Source organism: Hypomesus transpacificus, unplaced genomic scaffold, assembly GCF_021917145.1.
Source record: "Hypomesus transpacificus isolate Combined female unplaced genomic scaffold, fHypTra1 scaffold_138, whole genome shotgun sequence".
Classification (NCBI taxonomy): domain Eukaryota; kingdom Metazoa; phylum Chordata; class Actinopteri; order Osmeriformes; family Osmeridae; genus Hypomesus; species Hypomesus transpacificus.
The window spans coordinates 346,960-366,426 of NW_025813712.1; the positions used below are offsets into that span (position 1 = coordinate 346,960).

The window sequence follows — 19,467 nt, forward strand, 5'->3', positions numbered from 1 at the left end:
AAGCAGTAGCAGAGCCTGTTTAAGGAGAGCCTGCCCACTCCCTATTAAGCCCCATTGTACCGAATTTTGTAGCAGTTCCACCAGAGTTCCACTGGTAGGGAGGACAGACCAAAAATTTCCTATCAGTTTTGCTCCGTTTTTCTTTCAATTCCGTATGTAACCTAACGTAACTTAAACTTATCCGAAGTCAGATTTCAGTTACCTCTATTAGTTTTCTCACAAATCCAGTTTTTAGGCGTGATTTTAGGTAATTTTTTGAAACGTTCCACCGCTTTAAGCCTTGAGTTTTGTGGCACCGAGAAGCTGTAAGCTTCCCTTTAAGAACGCCATTGTTCTACGTCACAGAGTTCTGCTTCTAGCCAGCGCGGGAAATATGACTTGCATTTGTCATTTAGCAGATGCTATTATCAGATTATCTGCTCTTATCCAGACTTACATTCTTTGTACATTGCGAGCTAATGGGGTGTCCAGTACTTCGCTATAAATAATTATGTTAAATCGAGACCACGAATATGCAAATGTTTGTCACGTTTAGCAATACTGCTGTAATGTAAATTGGGCCACTTGGGGGTGTATTTAACATTGAACAGGGTTTTTGTGTGTGCTTGTTGAGACATTGCCCATTATTTTCAAATACCTTGATTTGAACACGTCTGTTTGTTTATGATGGAAAAAAAGTATACACTAATTGTATTATAAATAATATACTTTATTTATAGGGATATGAAACTTATGGTCCAAAATGTAGTCATTGCCTGTGAAAAAAACCTACAGGTTGATAGCTCTCAGAGGACAATTGGGCACCTCTGCATCCATGGTGAAGGTTCAGGGGAGCAACTTGTATCTATTACTTCTATACTAGCTAGACAGTTTGGCTTAACAGGGAATCACCCCATTACAGGGCCCCCTGTCTCATATCACCAAACTGTTTTACTTTTAATCCTACCTGTATCTACTTTTATAGACATACTCCGTTTTAATATTGCAAAGCTAAGTCTGTCCGTGCCGCACAGGCCCACTTGATCAGACAACCAAATGCTAAAACCAAACAAATACTACTAGTACTTACCCAATGCAGCTATCAGATATTATGGCAGACCATTTGGCTTAACAGGGAGTCACCCCCTACTGGGGCCCCCTGTCTCATATCACAAAATGGTCCATCATGAATATCCTCAAGCTACCACAAAGCCTGAATATTACATACCAATAGCTAAATGACACACTGCAAAGCTAAGTCTGTCAGTGCCGCACAGGCCCACTTGATCAGACAACACAACGCTAAAACCAAACAAATGACTACTTACCCAATACAGTCTAAATTTTATTCTATTAGGGGGGGCTCATTCACTGGACCTTTTCAGGGGTCCAGCCATTTCTATGGGCGGCCCTGCCAGTAGGCCTACAGTATTTGGTCATTTAAATTGGTCATTTTGTCCGGTAAAGTTACATCTTTTCAATGCTTGTGGAGTTTAAAGTCATTTTTAATTATATTAAACGTTACAAGGTGCGCTGGCATTTGAAATACTAATGTGTGACAAAGCGTGATAATGTCGATCATGATCCCATTTGTTAATGTTTCTAATGGTAATTTACCACAAACCCTAAGACTATTTGGATCTAAAATGATACCTAAACTTTTGCAAGTGGCCATGTGTTGCTCCCCCTCACCTGTGAATGCAATTTCAGTAGTTCTTGTCTTTTTATCTGCCATAGAATTTCCTGTCTTGCAAAATTGATTGCTGGAAAAAAAGAATATTCGCGCTTTTTTTTAAAATAGATTTGCATTTCCTGACAGACAAAAGGGTAATGATTGGTTCCGATTGGTGCTACGTGACAACAACATTTGCATATCACGACCATGAATCATTTCGATAGAAACTTCTTTTTTTTTTTAAATCACCAAGAGAGTGGTTTTTATATCATCAATGTTTGTTTTTTGTTCTGCACACTGAAAAGATGCATGTAAAGTGTCAAAAATATTTATCTTTCAAACCAGTAACCATGACCGATACTTACATCCACATACGGGTATATATAAAAGGCTAGTAGTACACTAATACTGTCAATCAATTGATGTGAGCATTGGAAGCAGCCTAGCATGAGTCAAGCGCGGGAGTTCTAGAGGCTCAAAACGTCTGACGTCACAGGTTTCTGAAAGACTCATTCAGGGAGCCAAAACACAAAATGTATGTTTTTCGATTTTCTTTAAAATTTGACTGATGACGTCTTTCTACGTAACCTTGCTTTCCAGGAAGTATCAGGGTGGTGCCGACATGTGGGAAAAAGTTACAAGGGAAAAACCAACCTTTTTCTCGATAGAACGTTCAGATTTCAATGCATTCCTATGGGATTTTCAGCAACATGTCTTCAACTTGATTTTTCTCAAAATGTATATGTTTTAAAATTGACTAAATATACCTTATTTTGAAGAAAACAACCTACTCTTTCATTTAAGATATGTCTCCCGGTGGTGCCGACCTTCTATGAAAGGTAGCCAAAGCAGCAAAAAGTATAAACATTATTTTCACACACTTCCTCAATATGTATTGCAACCAACATTTGATAGCATTAAGGGGTAAGTGTCTACATGTTAACTGGCATGTTTGTTTTTAATATCTCGATAGTAGTCGGTAGTTATAGAGCTAAGAAAAGGACGTGGACCTTAAAATTCCGGTGCCAGAATTCTCAGTGGCGTTCTTAGCTACATTCAGGCTAACTTAGCATTCGATTTAATGCGTTTGCTACCGGCGTTCCACAGTATTTGACAGTTGGTTAGCCTAGGCCAAAAATGACGCGTTCTATTGTCCTCCCTACCACTGGGAGTGATCGCGGTCGAGTGCAAAATGAATGGGAGTCTATGGAGCTAAACGGCTAAATTTGTCTCTTTCGCCTGATTGTTGTTGATAAATCTCAGATTTGATTGTAGTTTTTACATGTTCAACATAGATTACAGGTCAAAAGTTGAATGAACGAGTACTTATGTCCTTTCGATTTCTTACATGGCAAGTCGTTGTGGCCCATAACATGCTAGCATTCTGCTAACGAATGCTGATTGGTTAGTGAAGGACTGACTACGACCAGAGATCCCGTTTGATGGCATCCGAAGCAGAACCAGAATGTCAGAGCATTAGCAACATTAGCAACAACATTAGCAAGCATAACTCTTTCTAGCATGTGTATTGTCAGGGAGAACCAGTCAGCTGTGTTGTCGATGCCTCAAGAGTAAAGTGGAAGTAACCAGAGCTTGCCGTCAAGCAGTAGCTCTGGTAATACATTGTGTGTGACGTCAATGCCATTTTCAAAGGCTTTTTGGAACAGAAAGGCGACTTTAAAAAATCTAATACCCAGTGGTGTGTATTTTTTTTGCCTCCCCTTTCGATTTCAGAATTCAAATTACTAGACAAAAAATTATACCCTGAGAAAAGTGGATTTTGAGGGGTATAGCTCCATAGACCTCCATTCATTCTGCACTCGACCGTTAGCGCCCTCATATGGAACTTCAGTGGAACTGCAACCAGTTCAGAACCCGGAAGTTTCCCTAGAGTGGGAGTTCTCTTTTTATTAGACATTCTCTGGCAGTAGTTAATGAGATAAAATCAGCTTGTTAATCGATCGATCTTGATCAGCTTTATGAGTCACAATTTCACCAGGACAGTTGTTAAAACATATCGATACCCCCCCAGAACGATTAGAACCATGGCTAAAGAAAATCTTGTCCCCCCATTGGTTTCGCAAAAAGTTTCATCCGCTTCAGAAGAATGAGTCTCTTGTAAAAACAAACTCTGAGATTTTGATCCCTTACAAAATAAAAATATTGCCTTTCTCTTTATAATATCCCTCAGACCCCTAACATTTAGTGAACCAAACGAAAATGTTACATTTAACATTAACACTAACAAAGGAAAACAATTACCATGTTGACTGGAGTTAATAGAATAAAAACGACCGGACGAGTCGGGTAGAAAATCGGAAATACAATACCAACAATACCGCTAGACTTTACCAGAGAATGTCTAATAAAGAGAGAACTCCCACTCTCGGGAAACTTCCGGGTTCTGAACTGGTTGCAGTTCCACTCAAGTTCCATATGAGGGCGCTGATAATATCAGCTTTAATGCAGCAGTTGGAAATCAACAGTACAGAGCTCTGGGGTTGTCTACGTTTCCCTACCCGCAACAGAGTTTGGGCTGGTTCACAAAGTCCAACTGGATATCTGTCCCTGCCCCAGCATATATCATACAGTGCAATTGAAACAGAAATATCAAAAAAGGGTTGAGCTTGTTCTCTCCTGTATCAGGGAGTTTGTTCTTCCCCACGCATCCCTTCTGCTCGGGTGCTGTCTCAGCCTGGATTCAAGGTTGCTTCTGAAATGGAGAGATAACAAATCAAATCAAATCAAATTTATTTGTATAGCCCTTTTTACACGCAAGCATGTCACAGAGGGCTTCACACACGCCCATAGAACTGCCCCTCAACCAACCTAAACCCTCAAGGAAGACAAAGAAAAACTCCCAGAAAAACTCCCAATGGGAGAAAAAATGGAAGAAACCTTGGGAGGAGCAATTCAACACAAAATACAGCCTGTTTCCCACACCATGTGTGAGACACAATGTTTTAAGCCTGAGCACACTTCTAAGTTCATAAGATATACATTTAATAAGCACAAAACATAACTTTAATACATGTATCCTGTATAAAGTCTTACGAGCATTGTTCCCGTTGCTATATAGTGCACAGTGCCCGTGCTGCATTTGGTGATTAAGTTGCCACAAATATTAATAACTGGAATTATAGATAGTGCCATGCCCATGATACAGCTAATGATTATAGCACTAGAATTATACTGTAATGTATTATAAATTCTTTAATACACATGCTAGAAAGAGTTTTGGCTTGCTAATGTTGTTGCTAATGTTGCTAATGCTCTGACATTCTGGTTCTGCTTTGGATGCCATCAAGCGGGATCTCTGGTCGTAGTCAGTCGTTCACTAACCAATCAACATTCGTTAGCAGAATGCTAGTGTGTTATGGGCGACAACGACTTACCCCGTAAGAAATCGAAAGGACATAAGTACTCGTTCATTCAACTTTTGACCTATAATCCATGTTGAACATGCAAAAACTATAATAAAATCTGAGATTTATCAACGACAATCAGGCGAAAGAGACAAATTTAGCTGTTTAGTACGGTGGCCCTGAAGTGCAAATGACACCCCCTAATATGAGTACATCCCCCAAATGAAAATACTCCCCCCCAATACGAGTCAACTCCCCCCAAATCGGATGACTTGTTCACCTCCCCCCAAAAATGAAAATACTCCCCCCAATACGAGTCAACTCCCCCCAAATCGGATGACTTGTTCACCTCCCCCCAAAAATGAAAATACTCCCCCCCAAAACGAGTCAACTCCCCCCAAATCGGATGACTTGTTCACCTCCCCCCAATACAAAAACGCGCTCCCCCCCCCAATACGAGTCAACTCCCCCCAAATCGGATGACTTGTTCACCTCCCCCCAATACAAAAACGCGCTCCCCCAAATGGAAAACGACATTACATTAACTCAAAAACACATTACATTAACTCTGAACGGAAAGGGTAGGTACTACACTTTAGCGCTGATTGGATGCAGTAGGCTAACTAACAAGAAATAAGAAATTGATCGACAGAAGTACAAAATGCAATAGCCTGGCAGAGTTACGTGCACCAGAACATATGTTTGGCTATCGAAGAATGTAGCAAATAGTAGGCTTCTTAGGCAAAAGTATTTCGAGTTAAATGTAAAAATCGATAGCCAAACAACTATCCTGGTCCACGTTACTCTGTCATTGTGGCATTTCATTCTTCTGTAGTGGACTATTAGTTTCTTCTTCTGAAAAGTCCTGATTCCTTCAACTGCGTTTTTAGCCTGCGCATAGGCTACTATATTGTGAAACGTTAACAGCAGATCTAAGATTATTTCATAGGAATGACCCTGATTAAAATAGAGTAGTGTAATGACTCTGAATTGTAAACATTAATGTTTCCTCTTTCCTTCAAATCAAAACGATTGATTTCATGATAATGACAGAGTTACGTGGACTAATGCTAGTTGTTTGGCTATCGATGTTTACGTTTAACACTGCAATTTATGCTTTTGCATACATAGCCTATGCTACATGCTTCGATACCCAAATAAATGTCCTGAGGGCTATTGCACGAAACCAGGATAAGGGATTAAGTCGGGATATTCAAGTTATCCTGGATGAATTTAGCTTTGAGTTGGTTGCACGAAAGCAGGTTGAATTAAACCCAGCCAAGTAACCATGGAGATTTATTCTTTGCACCTAGCCTGCTCCCGAGCAGGCCAACAGCCAGGCTAAGATTAATTCTGGAGTCTCGTGTTAAATCAGCTGCCGCTCTTATCCGAAAAAAACATTTTAACAGTTATTCCGCTGTCTTCTGAATGTGTTCTTATGTATTTTTATTAACATGCATTACTTGTCACTATTGCTGTCAAGAGTTTAATTTAAACCCTACTATTGCAGTTGTTTAGAAATGGTTGATGAAGTTGCAACTGTGATTTCAATGAAGTCAGTAATGAAGGCGATATAGCCTATACTGCTCAAAAAAATTAAGGGAAGACTAAAATAACACATCCTAGATCTGAATAAATAAAATAATCTAATAAAATACTTCTTCTTTGATTCCATTGATAATTGATCATTTTGTGTGATTTTGTTGTCATCACATTCAACTATGTAAAGAAAAAGTAGCCTATTTAATGAGATTATTTCATTAATTCAGATTTAGGATGTGTTAGTGTTCCCTTTATTTTTTTGAGCAGTATATAAAGTCCCATTCACCTGTGTTTCTTACTGCAACATGGCATGCCCATTTCTGAACTAAGTTTTTGATGAAGAAGCATTGATATTGAGACGTGGTTTCAGACATGAGAGGTTAATACATTGTTTTACAGATATGCTTAAGTGTGGATTGAAGTCACGTATTTTTCTAGTTTCTTTATCTCCAGATACAGTTTCCTCAGTGTTTTCTTCTTGATTTCAATACCAAGGTCTAGATCCTGGAGACCTTTACTGACAGCAATCTGTGCATCTGCCAGCTGCTAGCTTTTTCAGATGTTGAGTAGAGACATCTGACAGTTTGTGAATTCTATAAACCACCCATTGATTAGCACAGCAGGAATTGTGCATGATTTAGATTTCCTTTAGCCCATACTTACTATGTTGCCAGGCTGGCTGTCAGGCTGTAGCCTACTGCGTCTGGATCCTGTTACAAATATATATTATGAGTGCTATTTAACTGACTTTTATTGTATAAATTGTTGTGTGGTTTGAGTTGTATATTCTCATGTGATGCCTTCTTGCTGCATACAAATTGCCCTTCTGGAGCAAGGAATAAACTGATCTGAAATGACTTCTCATCCATTATGGGCTAAATGTGGATTTCCATACGATTTACATGATACCTCAAGGCCTTCTGGAGTACAGTGACACAGTCTCCTCATCATCAGCTGCAGAAGCCCCTTCCTATACTGCAGAAGTTCCTTCCCCCTGCCATATTGAATATAATTTGTGTTGACAGGATGTACCAAGCCATGTGCTTTTAATGAATAATACTCACTGGATCTTTGTCTGGTGGCAGGAGAGTAACTGTGTTTTAAACCAAGGAAGGCCTGTGATGGAAGGGATTCAAGGTGGGACAGCTTCTGACCACCTGCAAAAACTGCCCTCTTCATACAAGGTACTTGCAGGCCTTGTGTGTCCAGCGACACAGTTACTCTCCTGCCACCAGACTGTAGCAGAATATGTAGCAGGCATGTTGTAAGTAATTTCTACATACCATTTACAAACTGTTAAAGCACTTACCAGCCTGCAAAATGTATTTATATTTTATCTTGACTTGTTGCCAGGATCTTTTTTATCCAGTCATGTTGTTCTGTATGAACATTAATTGTAGAAATACATTTAGTTAGAATCAGACACCGCTTATAGAGATTTGTGTATGGTTGTAAAACATATTCTTACATTGTGAATAAGGGTTTGAAATTAGGCCTAGTCTTTAGGAGAAATGTCCCAAGGAAAATTAATTCCTTCTGCTCACTTTTAAGGCAAAGTGGGATAAATAATAATACATTTTATTTACATAGTGCTTTACATGGTAGGCTACTCAAAGACACTTTACAGTAAAACCAGCACATTTAGCACATAAACACATATACAGCAATACAAACAATACATAAAACAAGCATATTAAAAGCAATTACAGTGTACAACTTTCTTAGTAAGTAGATATTTTTCAATCATTATGCTTTCAGTCGGTCCGCGATTGTCTGCCAGGCTTTTCTCTCTGTCTAATAACAGCAGCCGTATTTCCTTTTTTACATTTTACATGCTTCACTTTGCTTCAATTTCCGTAATTAGTTGCTGCTTATATCGGGTGAAAAATATGCTGCACGCGTCTTCTCCATTTCTGCATCAGTCAATCTGTGATCGATACCATGGTCTATTTAAGAAATCCGTGAAGGTGCATTTATCCCAACTATGTACATCTGGATTGACATAGCTTCACCTTCTCATCCTGGTTTGGCAAACATGCAACCGAATAAGCCGCGATGAGCGGATCACACTAAGTCCAGCTGCGCTTTTTCAGTTATCTTGGATTTCTTTATTCTACTTTTGTGCAACAGCCCCCCGGTGCACGTAACTCTGTCAGGCCATTGCATTTTGTACTTCTGTCAATCAATTTCTTATTTCTTGTCAGTTAGCCTACTGCATCAAATCAGCGCTAAAGTGTAGTACCTACCCTTTCCGTTCAGAGTAAATGTAATGTGTTTTTGAGTTCATGTAATGTCGTTTTCCATTTGGGGGAGCGGGTTTTTGTATTGGGGGGAGGTGAACAAGTCATCCAATTTCGGGGGAGTTGACTCGTATTGGGGGGGAGTATTTTCATTTGAGGGATGTACTCATATTAGGGGGTGTCATTTGCACTTCAGGGCCACCGTAGTTTAGCTTCATAGACTCCCATTCATTTTGCACTCGACCGCGATCACTCCCGGTGGAACTCTGGTGGAACTGCAACAAAATTCGGTACAATGGGGCTTAATAGGGAGTGGGCAGGCTCTCCTTAAACAGGCTCTGACTTTACCCTTTGACCTAAACCAGCCAAGATGGCGGCGCACATGAGAATTCTAAGGTGCCGGAGTAATGCATTCATAAACGTCAGTTTAACCCATTTATTAAGCTTAAGAGAATGCATACCAAGGTCATACTCTCCGAATACAAGATATTTTACGTCCAAAAGAGTGCGCCGGACATTTATAGATTTCTTCGAGGTACACCACCAGCACAAATGTGTGCCATCCTCACCAGTTCGTCCAAGGAGCGACCCAACTCTTCTTTTCGTTAACGCAGGCATGAACCAGGTAACTCTATTTGACAAACTATTGAAACAATCATTTTGATTTAGCCATAAATAGTTTAAATATATATATATTTTGCAACCATAGTACATGCCAAAGTTAAAATACATTTTGACTCCTAGTAGCATCTGACTGTGAAGACAGAAGAGATCAGTCAAGTCATTGTTTCTCTTTTCTTTCTCTGCCTAGTCATTTTGCTAATCGAAATGTGATTTTAATTGATTCTACAAAACACCCAATGTAATGACATGACATATGTATGTTGATAACCTCGGTCAGGGGCAAGCCCTTTAATTATTTAATTGCAGACACTTTCTTGGAAGGTGACTACGTTTGTATTGTTTCCCCCCCTCACTTAGTTTAAACCCATATTCTTGGGAGCAGTCGACCCTCGTAGTGAAATGGCTACCTACCGTCGTGTGGTAAACAGTCAGAAGTGTGTCCGCGCTGGGGGGAAACACAATGACCTGGAGGATGTCGGCCGAGATGTCTACCATCATACATTTTTTGAAATGCTTGGAAACTGGTCCTTTGGGGATTACTTCAAGGTGTGAAAGTGTGGTTACCTTAATCTGTTTTTAGCTTTCCTTGGACAGTTGGTAGTCCAAGTTCCTTTGCTTCCATTTTCTCTTCAGTCAGATAGAATGAAAGCAGACACTGAGGATGGAGGATTGAAAATCATCTTTAGATTAAAGCTCCGGGCCTCTCTCAAGGCTATGTTTTCAACCCTTACAGCTTGCAACACAGTCTGATCCATACTTATCTGCAAACTGAAAGAAGCTGCAGGTTTTCACACAATAGGGTTCAGTGTGTAACATGCAGTCTAAATACTTACCCTTAACCCTAAATACCCATAGTAGTGAGCGAGTTAGCATTTTTGTAAAACTTTATCATTCAGAGTAACAAACTTCAGCTCAGGTAATAAACATTCCCGTCACCATGAAGGAGGAAGCTTGTGCCATGGCCTGGCGTCTGCTCACAAAGGAGTATGGGATACCTCCGGAGCTTCTTTACATCTCCTACTTTGCTGGCGATGCCACCTCGGGGTTACCTGCAGATGAGGAAACACGGCAGATCTGGCTGAGCATCGGGTATGTGTCCTAGATCTTGTCCCACAACTGGTTTCTATGGCCCAGCTCCACAACAATTTGGAAATAAGTATTAATTTCTCTAGTAACTCTGGTACAGGTAAATCGGGGTGAACTGTTGATTTGATTTACGGAAGTGGATTTTACCCATTTTAGACACTGCATGGCTTCTGAGCATACTTTGAAACCACACAGGCTAGTTGTGTGCTGAAGGTGTGTTGTATGAACAGACACGACAAGGTAGCGTTGTTGTAGAGTTAAGTAAATGGAACTGACACTGCTTAAACCCACTTATAACAAGCAGGGTAAAACCCTGTCTCTGCTTACCTTAGGCTTTTGTTCTGTTTTCAGTTGTCTAAAATAAACAGGTTATACTTTGTGGTTCCAAACCCTGTTGTTTTTGTGTGACAGGGTGCCTCAGGATCACCTCTTGCCTTTTGGGATGAAGGACAACTTTTGGGAAATGGGAGAGACGGGCCCCTGTGGTCCCTGCACTGAAATTCACTATGACCATGTTGGTGGCCGTAATGCTGCCTCACTGGTCAACACTAACAGTCCTGACGTGGTGGAAATCTGGAACCTGGTCTTCATGCAGTACAACAGGTGATGCCAGATGCCCATAAACTCCTCGATGCTAACAGTCAGGCCAGTGCCAACATGTATTAGAGTACCCTAGAGTAAAATACTGTTCAATATTTTAAAAGAAAAGTGGCATTTTTCAGGTATCTTGTGTTAATGATTGTGCTGAGTGGATATGTAGCCTGATATACATGGATGAATAAAATTAACACAGTTAATAAGCAGTTTCCAGACTGAACCCATTAATTAAAAACAATTATGAACAATATATTTAGTTCCAATGTTGTATATGGACATGGTATGTGTGAATTGCGTTGGTTATACCAGCCTAAATGTAACTTTGGGCCCTGACATGTTCCAGAGAGGCAGACCACAGCCTGCGGCCGCTCCCTCAGTTCAGTGTGGATACGGGGATGGGACTCGAGAGACTGCTGGCTGTTCTCCAGGGGAAACGCTCCAACTATGACACTGATCTCTTTAGCCCCCTGCTCTCTGCCATCCACCAGGTTGGCCTAGAATGCTTGTGTCAATGGTTTTCAAACCTTTTTCCTCTTGGACATTTTATTTTCATTCATAATTTCCTTCACTTCAAATATGAAATATCGTTGTATATAAGGTCAGTGTGGTCTACCATCTCTCCTTGTACTGTTTCTGACTGCCGTTTCTGTGTGTGATCTGCTCAGTGCTCTAAATGCTCTGAGTATAGGGGAAGAGTTGGCATGGCAGATGAGGGGAAAGTGGACATGGCTTACCGTGTGGTCGCAGATCACATTCGAACCCTTTCAGTCTGCATTGCCGATGGCGTTTACCCAGGCATGTCTGGGGCGGAGTGAGTCTCACTGCTGATTCTGGCCTCACGTTCTAGCAAATTCTGGCCTCACATCCTAGCACATTCTGGTCTCACCTTCTAGCACATTCGCTAGCACGTTCTGGCCTCACGTTCTAGCACATTCTGGTCGCACATTGTAGCACAACATGGTAGTTTGGGCAAAAAACTCAAGTTTGTAGGTTGTAGCCTACTGAGAGCTTGTATTCAGCTCCCTGGCTCTAGTAGCAAATGCTGCTACCTCCGATGGTGGCTATTTAAAGCACATGTGTACAGCGTCAATAAAAAGTATACCTAGAGATTTCTTTGTTGTTGACTTAGACCCTAAATTCTACATGGATTAAATTGCTGTTTTTTTTCAACTGGATACACACAATACGCATACACTGTACAATATAATCCACTGAAAATCTAATTTTGCTGATTTGAGTGGTGTGTGCGTGTTGACTGCAGGTTGGTGCTGCGCCGCATCCTCAGGCGAGCTGTGAGGTACAGTGCAGAGATCCTGCAGGCTCCGGAGGGGTCGCTGGCAGGCCTGGTCCCCACTGTGGCCCTCATCTTGGTGAGAACACAAACCTGCTCTCCATCACATCAAACTAACCATCAAACATTTTAAAATACTTACATTTGTTCTTGACAACCTTCAAATTGACGTTTTAGTTGATGATTAGTCTTTACCTCTTGCCCCACCTAGTTCCATTATAGTGAATTATTTTCCTCTACTTCACAGGGTGATGCTTATCCTGAGCTTCATAAAGAGACTAGCCGAGTAAGTTGATGTCATGGCAGACCAGTAGCATTTGGACCAGAGGGATTTTTAAGACACCACAGTCATTGTTTACTGGTTTAAATACAGTTTGTTAATAGCAATAAGACACCAAAGATGTTTGTATACTAACATGTTAGTTGTTTCAGTGTTAATGTGTTTATGTATATACCTAATGTATATACATTATATATACACACGCACACAGTGCATATATAAGAATGCACTATAAGTGGGATATAAAAATAAGTAAAGTATTTCTTTTTTGTTTTTTTTGGTGATGCTCATAATGTAGAAATCACCTGCATGATGTTATCCATTGATCCATTTGAACAGATTATGGATATAATTAACGAGAATGAGGCCCAGTTCCTGTCATCTCTGCAGCGAGGGCGCAGGATGATTGAAAGGACCCTTCAGAGGAAAGAGACAAGCGACAACCTGTTTCCAGGTCAGTTTGTCTTCAAGTCCTCTCATCCTCACCATATGTACTGTAACAATAGCTTTACCAATAAGGGTGTCTAACAAAAAACTATAACAGTAGATGTCATATATTGACCGTGGCAGACTAAAAGAGTCAAAGCTTAACCAAGATTCCATACTAGTTCTGCTTGGTCATCTAGGTCAGTGGTTCTCAACCTTTTTTCAGTGATGTACCCCTTGTGAAATATTTTTTCAGCCAAGTACCCCCTAACCAGCGCAGCGCATTTTTTATTGAAAAAAAGATGTAGGGCTACATTGTAACGGATGTGTTCAGGGCATGAACAGGCACAACTCATGGGTGGGTTTTTAGATGTATTTGCTCCTGCAGAAGACAATGAAACAACTAATTGCCATCTTATTTTCTCTCTCTTTGCACCTCAGCTTCCCTTAAGCAATACAAAATGTAGTGTTCATTCAATATTACATATTCAATGCACACTACTAGCCAAGAGTTACTTAAATTTGACCAGAAAACATTTAGCAAATTAATGTTAACATCACAAAAAACTATATCCAGAGGAGATAACAGTGCCACCTAGAGCAGGGGTTCTCAAACATTTCAGACTCGCGACCCCCGCATCCATGGAGGTGGTTTATGTATATGTGGGAGTAAAAATATAGCCTGGTCCATTTCTTCTTAATTTCTGCCATGGTCCGGTTCTCTGAACCCACAGCATTGATGGCCCTATAATAGTAATGATAATTTTATTTGTAATGCACTTTACATTTAGCTAAATCTCAAAGTGCTGTCTTTTGTCACTAATACCTGATGACAGGCCGCCAAACAGGACACATTTTCTCGCCTCCACCTCTGTTGTCAGAACCGCAATCTCACAGTCACCGTAGTTCTTCAAATAAACGCTGCAGCGTTTAACGCTCATTTTTGGTGCTGCGTTTCTTTGAGGGCGGCGTTTATTTGAATAAATACGGTAATTCAGACAACGAAAAGACCTCAGGAGCGCATTTATAGTCCATCTGCATATTAATTTATGGGAGGAGGCAAGGCGGGGTCAGTGGCTCGTTCACGTGCGGTCAATCTCACGTTGATTGTGATTTATAAAGGAAAGGTGCGCAGGACTAGCCTGGTCCTAACCAGACCCTCGTACATTTCATTTGTACAGAGGGTCTGGGATCTCTTGATTGACAAACGTTAACTTCCTTGAAGGCGGGTCCTCTGTTGAAGTTTAAAACTATTGGAGCCACCCAGAGCGACTCTGATTTGCCATAACCAATCGCAAGCGTTCGCCTTAGCCAACTCCTTCACCACTACTGTAACGGAGCTAGCTGCCGTAGCTGGAAAATCAAACTTTTCCCGAACCCTGTGGGGAGGAGGGCCACAACATCATGGCCACCAACAAAACTCAGCAAGGAATGTTCTTGCTCCGGCTTTAACCTATATTCGGCAGCGTTGCCACAACCGCAGAATAGTTTCGCTCGCATCTTTCTCCGCCGCCATTACTGAACTACTTAAACAAGTGCATGACATTAACGTCATCGTTCTCAGCCACTCCCTCTGTTCGCTGATTGGACCTACAAAAAATGTGTTTCTGGAAACCGACTTCAGAACCGACATCCCAGACCTAGTACCATAGAGTTAATATAACTAGAGTAAGCTACTTTTGTCTTCCAAGATGGCGTCCCCATTCATTTCTATGAAAAGTGCTCAGTGGCGCAGTGAGGCAAGCGAGAGCGCGAGACTGGACGCGGCCATCTTTCCACTTCCGTGTCTCCCTGTCTAGCTTTAAACAGTGGTTCTTTTTTTCCCTAGCTCCGAGAGCTCACGTAAATCGGCTATCGGCCAATGTGAACTTTTATGCTCGTGTCCTGTTAGTATCCGCCAGCACATTTGCAGGCAACTTTCATTGACTAAGCAAATAAATGGTTTGCTAGTTTACCCATTTCGGATTGGTTTCAAACTTAGCAAAAATCGGGAAAAATTATTCTATGAAAAAACTAGTAGTATGAGCCAGGTTCGAGAATCTAACAAAAATTATTGGGGGAGATAGTTTTGTAAATGTTGAATGGAGTTAATAGAATAAAAACGACCGGAAGAGTCGGAAACCTAACCGTACATGCAATACCATCTACATCCACCGGGGCCGTTGCTTCAAGCCGAGGGGTGAGGGGTGGGGGCTTGCCTAGTACAGAAGCAAAATCCAAATTGAGCGGAAGTACATAGGAGGGCAGAGCCAGGCTAATAAAAATAGGCCCTGGACTTTGATCCAGACCCGCCCACCAGAACCGGCACAGCTGCCCTGCCCTGCTAATGCATGCACATTCTGAGTTAGATGTGATGCTAGTTCGGAAGATCAATAGTTAAAGCGAGCACGCGTAGCGCGCAATCCAATATTTTTGGCCTTTATTTGAGCGCATCATATTTTTTGAACTTTGTGTAAAATAAACAAAGCCGTTTTTCAATTGGTAAAACTTTGTGCGTAGCAACCCACCTTCTGACTTCAAGTTTCAATGACTTTCCGTTACGTTAAATGACCGGACTACTTGCGGAATGATATGAAAGATGTGAATTAGAAGCACAAAACCCGTTGCCAATGACAGCGGTAAAAAACTTTTCGTAGCGATGAATATCAAGAAATTACAGACCTGCGAACGCAGACATTTAACCTACATATGGCCCATACAAATCAACAGAACTTTTTTGGAACATTCTGAAGAGCCGTATAATAATTATTTTTAAAGGATTTTTGAATGGATGCTAATAGTTGCTAATCTTAAAGGAGACATGAAATGCTGTTTTTGGATGCTTTTATATTGGCCTTAGTGGTCCCCTAATACTTTCCCGAAATTCAGCCTTGGTGCATAGTTACAGCCACTACGAGCAGTCCCTCAATGAGCTTTCCTCAAAACGCGCTGTTTCTGTGTCTGTAGCTTTAAATGCTAATGAGGAGGAGAGGGGCGGCAACATGCGCTAATGTTTACAACGGATGTATCGCAATGGCGCGTAGCCCCCGTTGCTGTACGATGCCTCGACTTTAGCCATTCTCATCTGATCACCCTGGTTTGCAGAGGTGCACACTCATAATAATTTCAATGAGGGGAAAGACGGATATCGCGCGCGCCATAACACCAACACCATAACGGTTATCCAAATAACAAAGAAGTGTACAACACTGGCGTTACAGCGTTTGTATTCACACACACACTTGATGCCATCTACCTTTACATTAGCGACAGTGACTCAGCTGGCTCGTATAGCCCCGTTGCTGTAAAATAATTCGAATTTGCCCATTCTCCTCTGATCACCCTGGTTTGCAGCGGTGCACACTCATAATAATTTCAATGAGGGGAAAGACGGATATCGCGCGCGCCATAACACCAACACCATAACGGTTATCCAAATAACAAAGAAGTGTACAACACTGGCGTTACAGCGTTTGTATTCACACACACACTTGATGTCATTTATCTTTACATTAGCAACAGTAACTCAGCTGTTAGCTGCAGAGCTAATGTTACAACCACGTTCTATATGGAGGATTATAGGGGCCAAAACTAAATAAATAAATATTATAACACAAAGCTTAAATAAATGACTAATTATATAATGTAATGCCTAATTGACAGACAAAATATATACATTACAAATTAAATTAGATACTAAGTATATACATGTTACATGTATTTGTGTGTATATATTGTAGCGACCCACGGATTGGTCGCGTGTTAACTCGCGCTGTTGGCGCAAAGGATTGTGGGTGGCGCAATTCACATACTTGTTTCATGTTTGGTTAATGTTGTATGCATGTTTGAGTTGAGTGTTGTTGTTCTGTCAATTAGGTTTGTCAGTGGATGATGTATGGATATTAGTAACTATAAGTTATCGTTGTTGCCATAACTGTGAATTGTATGTGAGTTAATGACTTGTTGTTGGCATTCACATGTGATTGGTGGTGTAGTAATAAAACCTGTAGTCGAGCGGTGTATGGGACACAGGATAAAAAGGTCTTCTTCTCTGCGTCCGATTATTACGCATCCACTCCAATATAGACCCCTAGCGCCATCGTTACATTGGTGTCAGAAGTGGGATGGCGCAACCACGCAGGATGGAGGAAGAAATCGCAGATCTTGAAGAGACCATTAAGAGGACTCAGCTACACCTGGAGAAACGTAGGCTGAAGATGGAGCGTTCCAGGGCAAGAACGTCGTCCCACGCTGATGGGTCCAGTGTGCCACGGCCTTGTCGCCCCCTAGAGGCCGGGAGTGGAACCACAGAACACACAGCCATAGCTGTGGACATCCAACCTGACCTACCTGGGGCGTCCCCACAGGTGGATGTTGGGGCCATCCTGCCCCGTTCCACTGCCATGCCAAGAACACCAGCGAAGGTGCCCAAGTTCAATGGAGAGACGCTCCTGGAGCCATATCTTGCCCAGTTCCAGTTGGCAGTGTGGCATGGTGGTTGGAGCAGCGAGGAAGCCGCCACTCATCTTGCCCTGGCGCTGGAGGGAAATGCGCTGCAGGTGCTCCTGGATCTGACCCCGGGAGAACAGCGGAACCTGGAGACCTTGACCGGGGCCTTGGAGAGGCGGTTCGGGCAGCCACCATTCCCTGACCAGAGTAGGGACAGGCTAGCCAGCTGTCGCCGCCAGGAGGGAGGGAGTTTGGGCGCTTTCGCCGCAGATATCCAGCTCTACGCCCGCCATGGGTATCCAATGTTCGACGCCGCTGCAAGAGGGGAGCTGGCTCTCCATGCATTCCTCAAGGGGCTTATGCCAGAGCAGCTACGCCAGCATGTGCGTCTCACCATGCCCAGAACCCTGGAGGGGGCTCTTCAAGAAGCGGTACGGGCAGAGGCGGTTCTCTGCACTCAGGCTGCCCCACGGCTGTCCCTTCCACACGTCCGGGCCATCGACTGTGAGGGTGAGGAGGCCGAGCCAGTTTGTCAGGTGCAGTTTCAGCGGCGGCCAGCCCCAGCTGGGAACCGTCGACCTCGATCCACTCTTCGGTGCTATCGTTGTGACGAACCTGGTCACATTGCCCGTGACTGCCCAGCACCAGCACCAGTCTCCAGAGCACCACAGCAGACGGGAAACGACGGGAGGGTGGCGCAGTGAGGGGCCCGCCACCCCAATCGTTGGCCCCTCCCTTAAGCCAAGAACTGTTGATTGGTCGTGTAGGCAACACTAAGGGACTGTATTTGGACTGCTGGCTTGATGGCCAACCCTGCCAAGCTCTAGTAGACACGGGGTCTACCGTCTCACTGGTGCGTCCTGGCGTCCTTCCAGGAACCATGGGGACGCTCTCCGGCGCATGGGCAAAGTCAGACACGAACCTGGTGACGGTGACAGGGGAGAAGGCTGCTACAAAGGGGAAGAAGCATCTGCGGATCCAGGCTGGGAACCAGGAGGCGGAGCACGAGTTCTGGCTTGCCAATATTCAGGACTCGTGCATTATCGGCCTGGACCTGTTGTCCCGTTGGGGTGCCTATGTTGATGTCCTGAGGGCAGCCATCACCCTTGGTGGGGAGACTGTGGCGCTCCAGGCCGGCCAGGACAAGAACACAAAGGTCAGAGACCAGCAAGCCAGCTGCCAAACAGCTGCCACCAGCGACTCCATGCCAGGTCAGCCTACCAACCATACATCGGCGGAGACGTCTGAGGCGGTGAGGGAACTCTGCCGCCGCAGCAGTGATGGCCTTGACCAACAGCAGTGCGGCCAGTTGAGGCACCTCCTAGAGGACTATGCAGATATCTTTGCAGCAAAGGATGAGGACTGTAGGCGGACGGGGTTGGTTCAGCATTCCATTGACACCGGTACCGCCCAACCCATCCGCCTGCGGCCTCACCGGCTGGCCCTCGGCAAGCGACAGGTGGCAGAAGACAAAGTTAGGGAGATGGCTGCTGCTGGGGTAATTGAGCCCTCTGACAGTCCGTGGGCCGCACCAGCTGTCCTGGTTCGAAAAAAGAATGACAGCTGGCGGTTCTGCGTGGACTATCGACGTCTCAACGCGGTGACCAAGAAGGACTCTTACCCCCTCCCTCGCATAGATGACGCCCTCGACCATATCACAGGCTCCAGCTGGTTCAGTTCCCTTGATCTGCGTAGTGGCTACTGGCAGGTGGAGTTGGCCCCTGACGCATGACCAAAGACTGCCTTTACCATTGGACAGGGACTGTGGCAGTTTCGTGTTATGCCGTTTGGACTCTGTAATGCACCAGCGACGTTCGAACGGCTGATGGAGAGGGTACTGGCTGAAATACCACGGAGTCGTTGTGTGGTATACCTGGATGACCTGCTGGTGCATGCCAGCGACTTTGACCGAGCCCTGGGTAACCTGCAAGAGG

The 19,467-nt window shown here is 43.2% G+C and overlaps 1 protein-coding gene across 1 annotated transcript in view; it reads left to right on the forward strand.

The window, feature by feature from the left end:
* Positions 1-9,137: 9,137 nt before the first annotated feature.
* aars2 (alanyl-tRNA synthetase 2, mitochondrial (putative)) overlaps positions 9,138-19,467 on the forward strand; it is a 34,654-nt gene continuing 24,324 nt past the window's right edge. Inside the window, exons 1-9 of the mRNA XM_047051115.1 lie at positions 9,138-9,426; positions 9,783-9,971; positions 10,369-10,514; positions 10,923-11,114; positions 11,452-11,596; positions 11,774-11,919; positions 12,370-12,478; positions 12,647-12,685; positions 13,019-13,133. Coding sequence (XP_046907071.1) covers positions 9,172-9,426; positions 9,783-9,971; positions 10,369-10,514; positions 10,923-11,114; positions 11,452-11,596; positions 11,774-11,919; positions 12,370-12,478; positions 12,647-12,685; positions 13,019-13,133 — 1,336 coding nt within the window. The 5' untranslated portion in view covers positions 9,138-9,171. The remainder of the gene's footprint in view (positions 9,427-9,782; positions 9,972-10,368; positions 10,515-10,922; positions 11,115-11,451; positions 11,597-11,773; positions 11,920-12,369; positions 12,479-12,646; positions 12,686-13,018; positions 13,134-19,467) is intronic.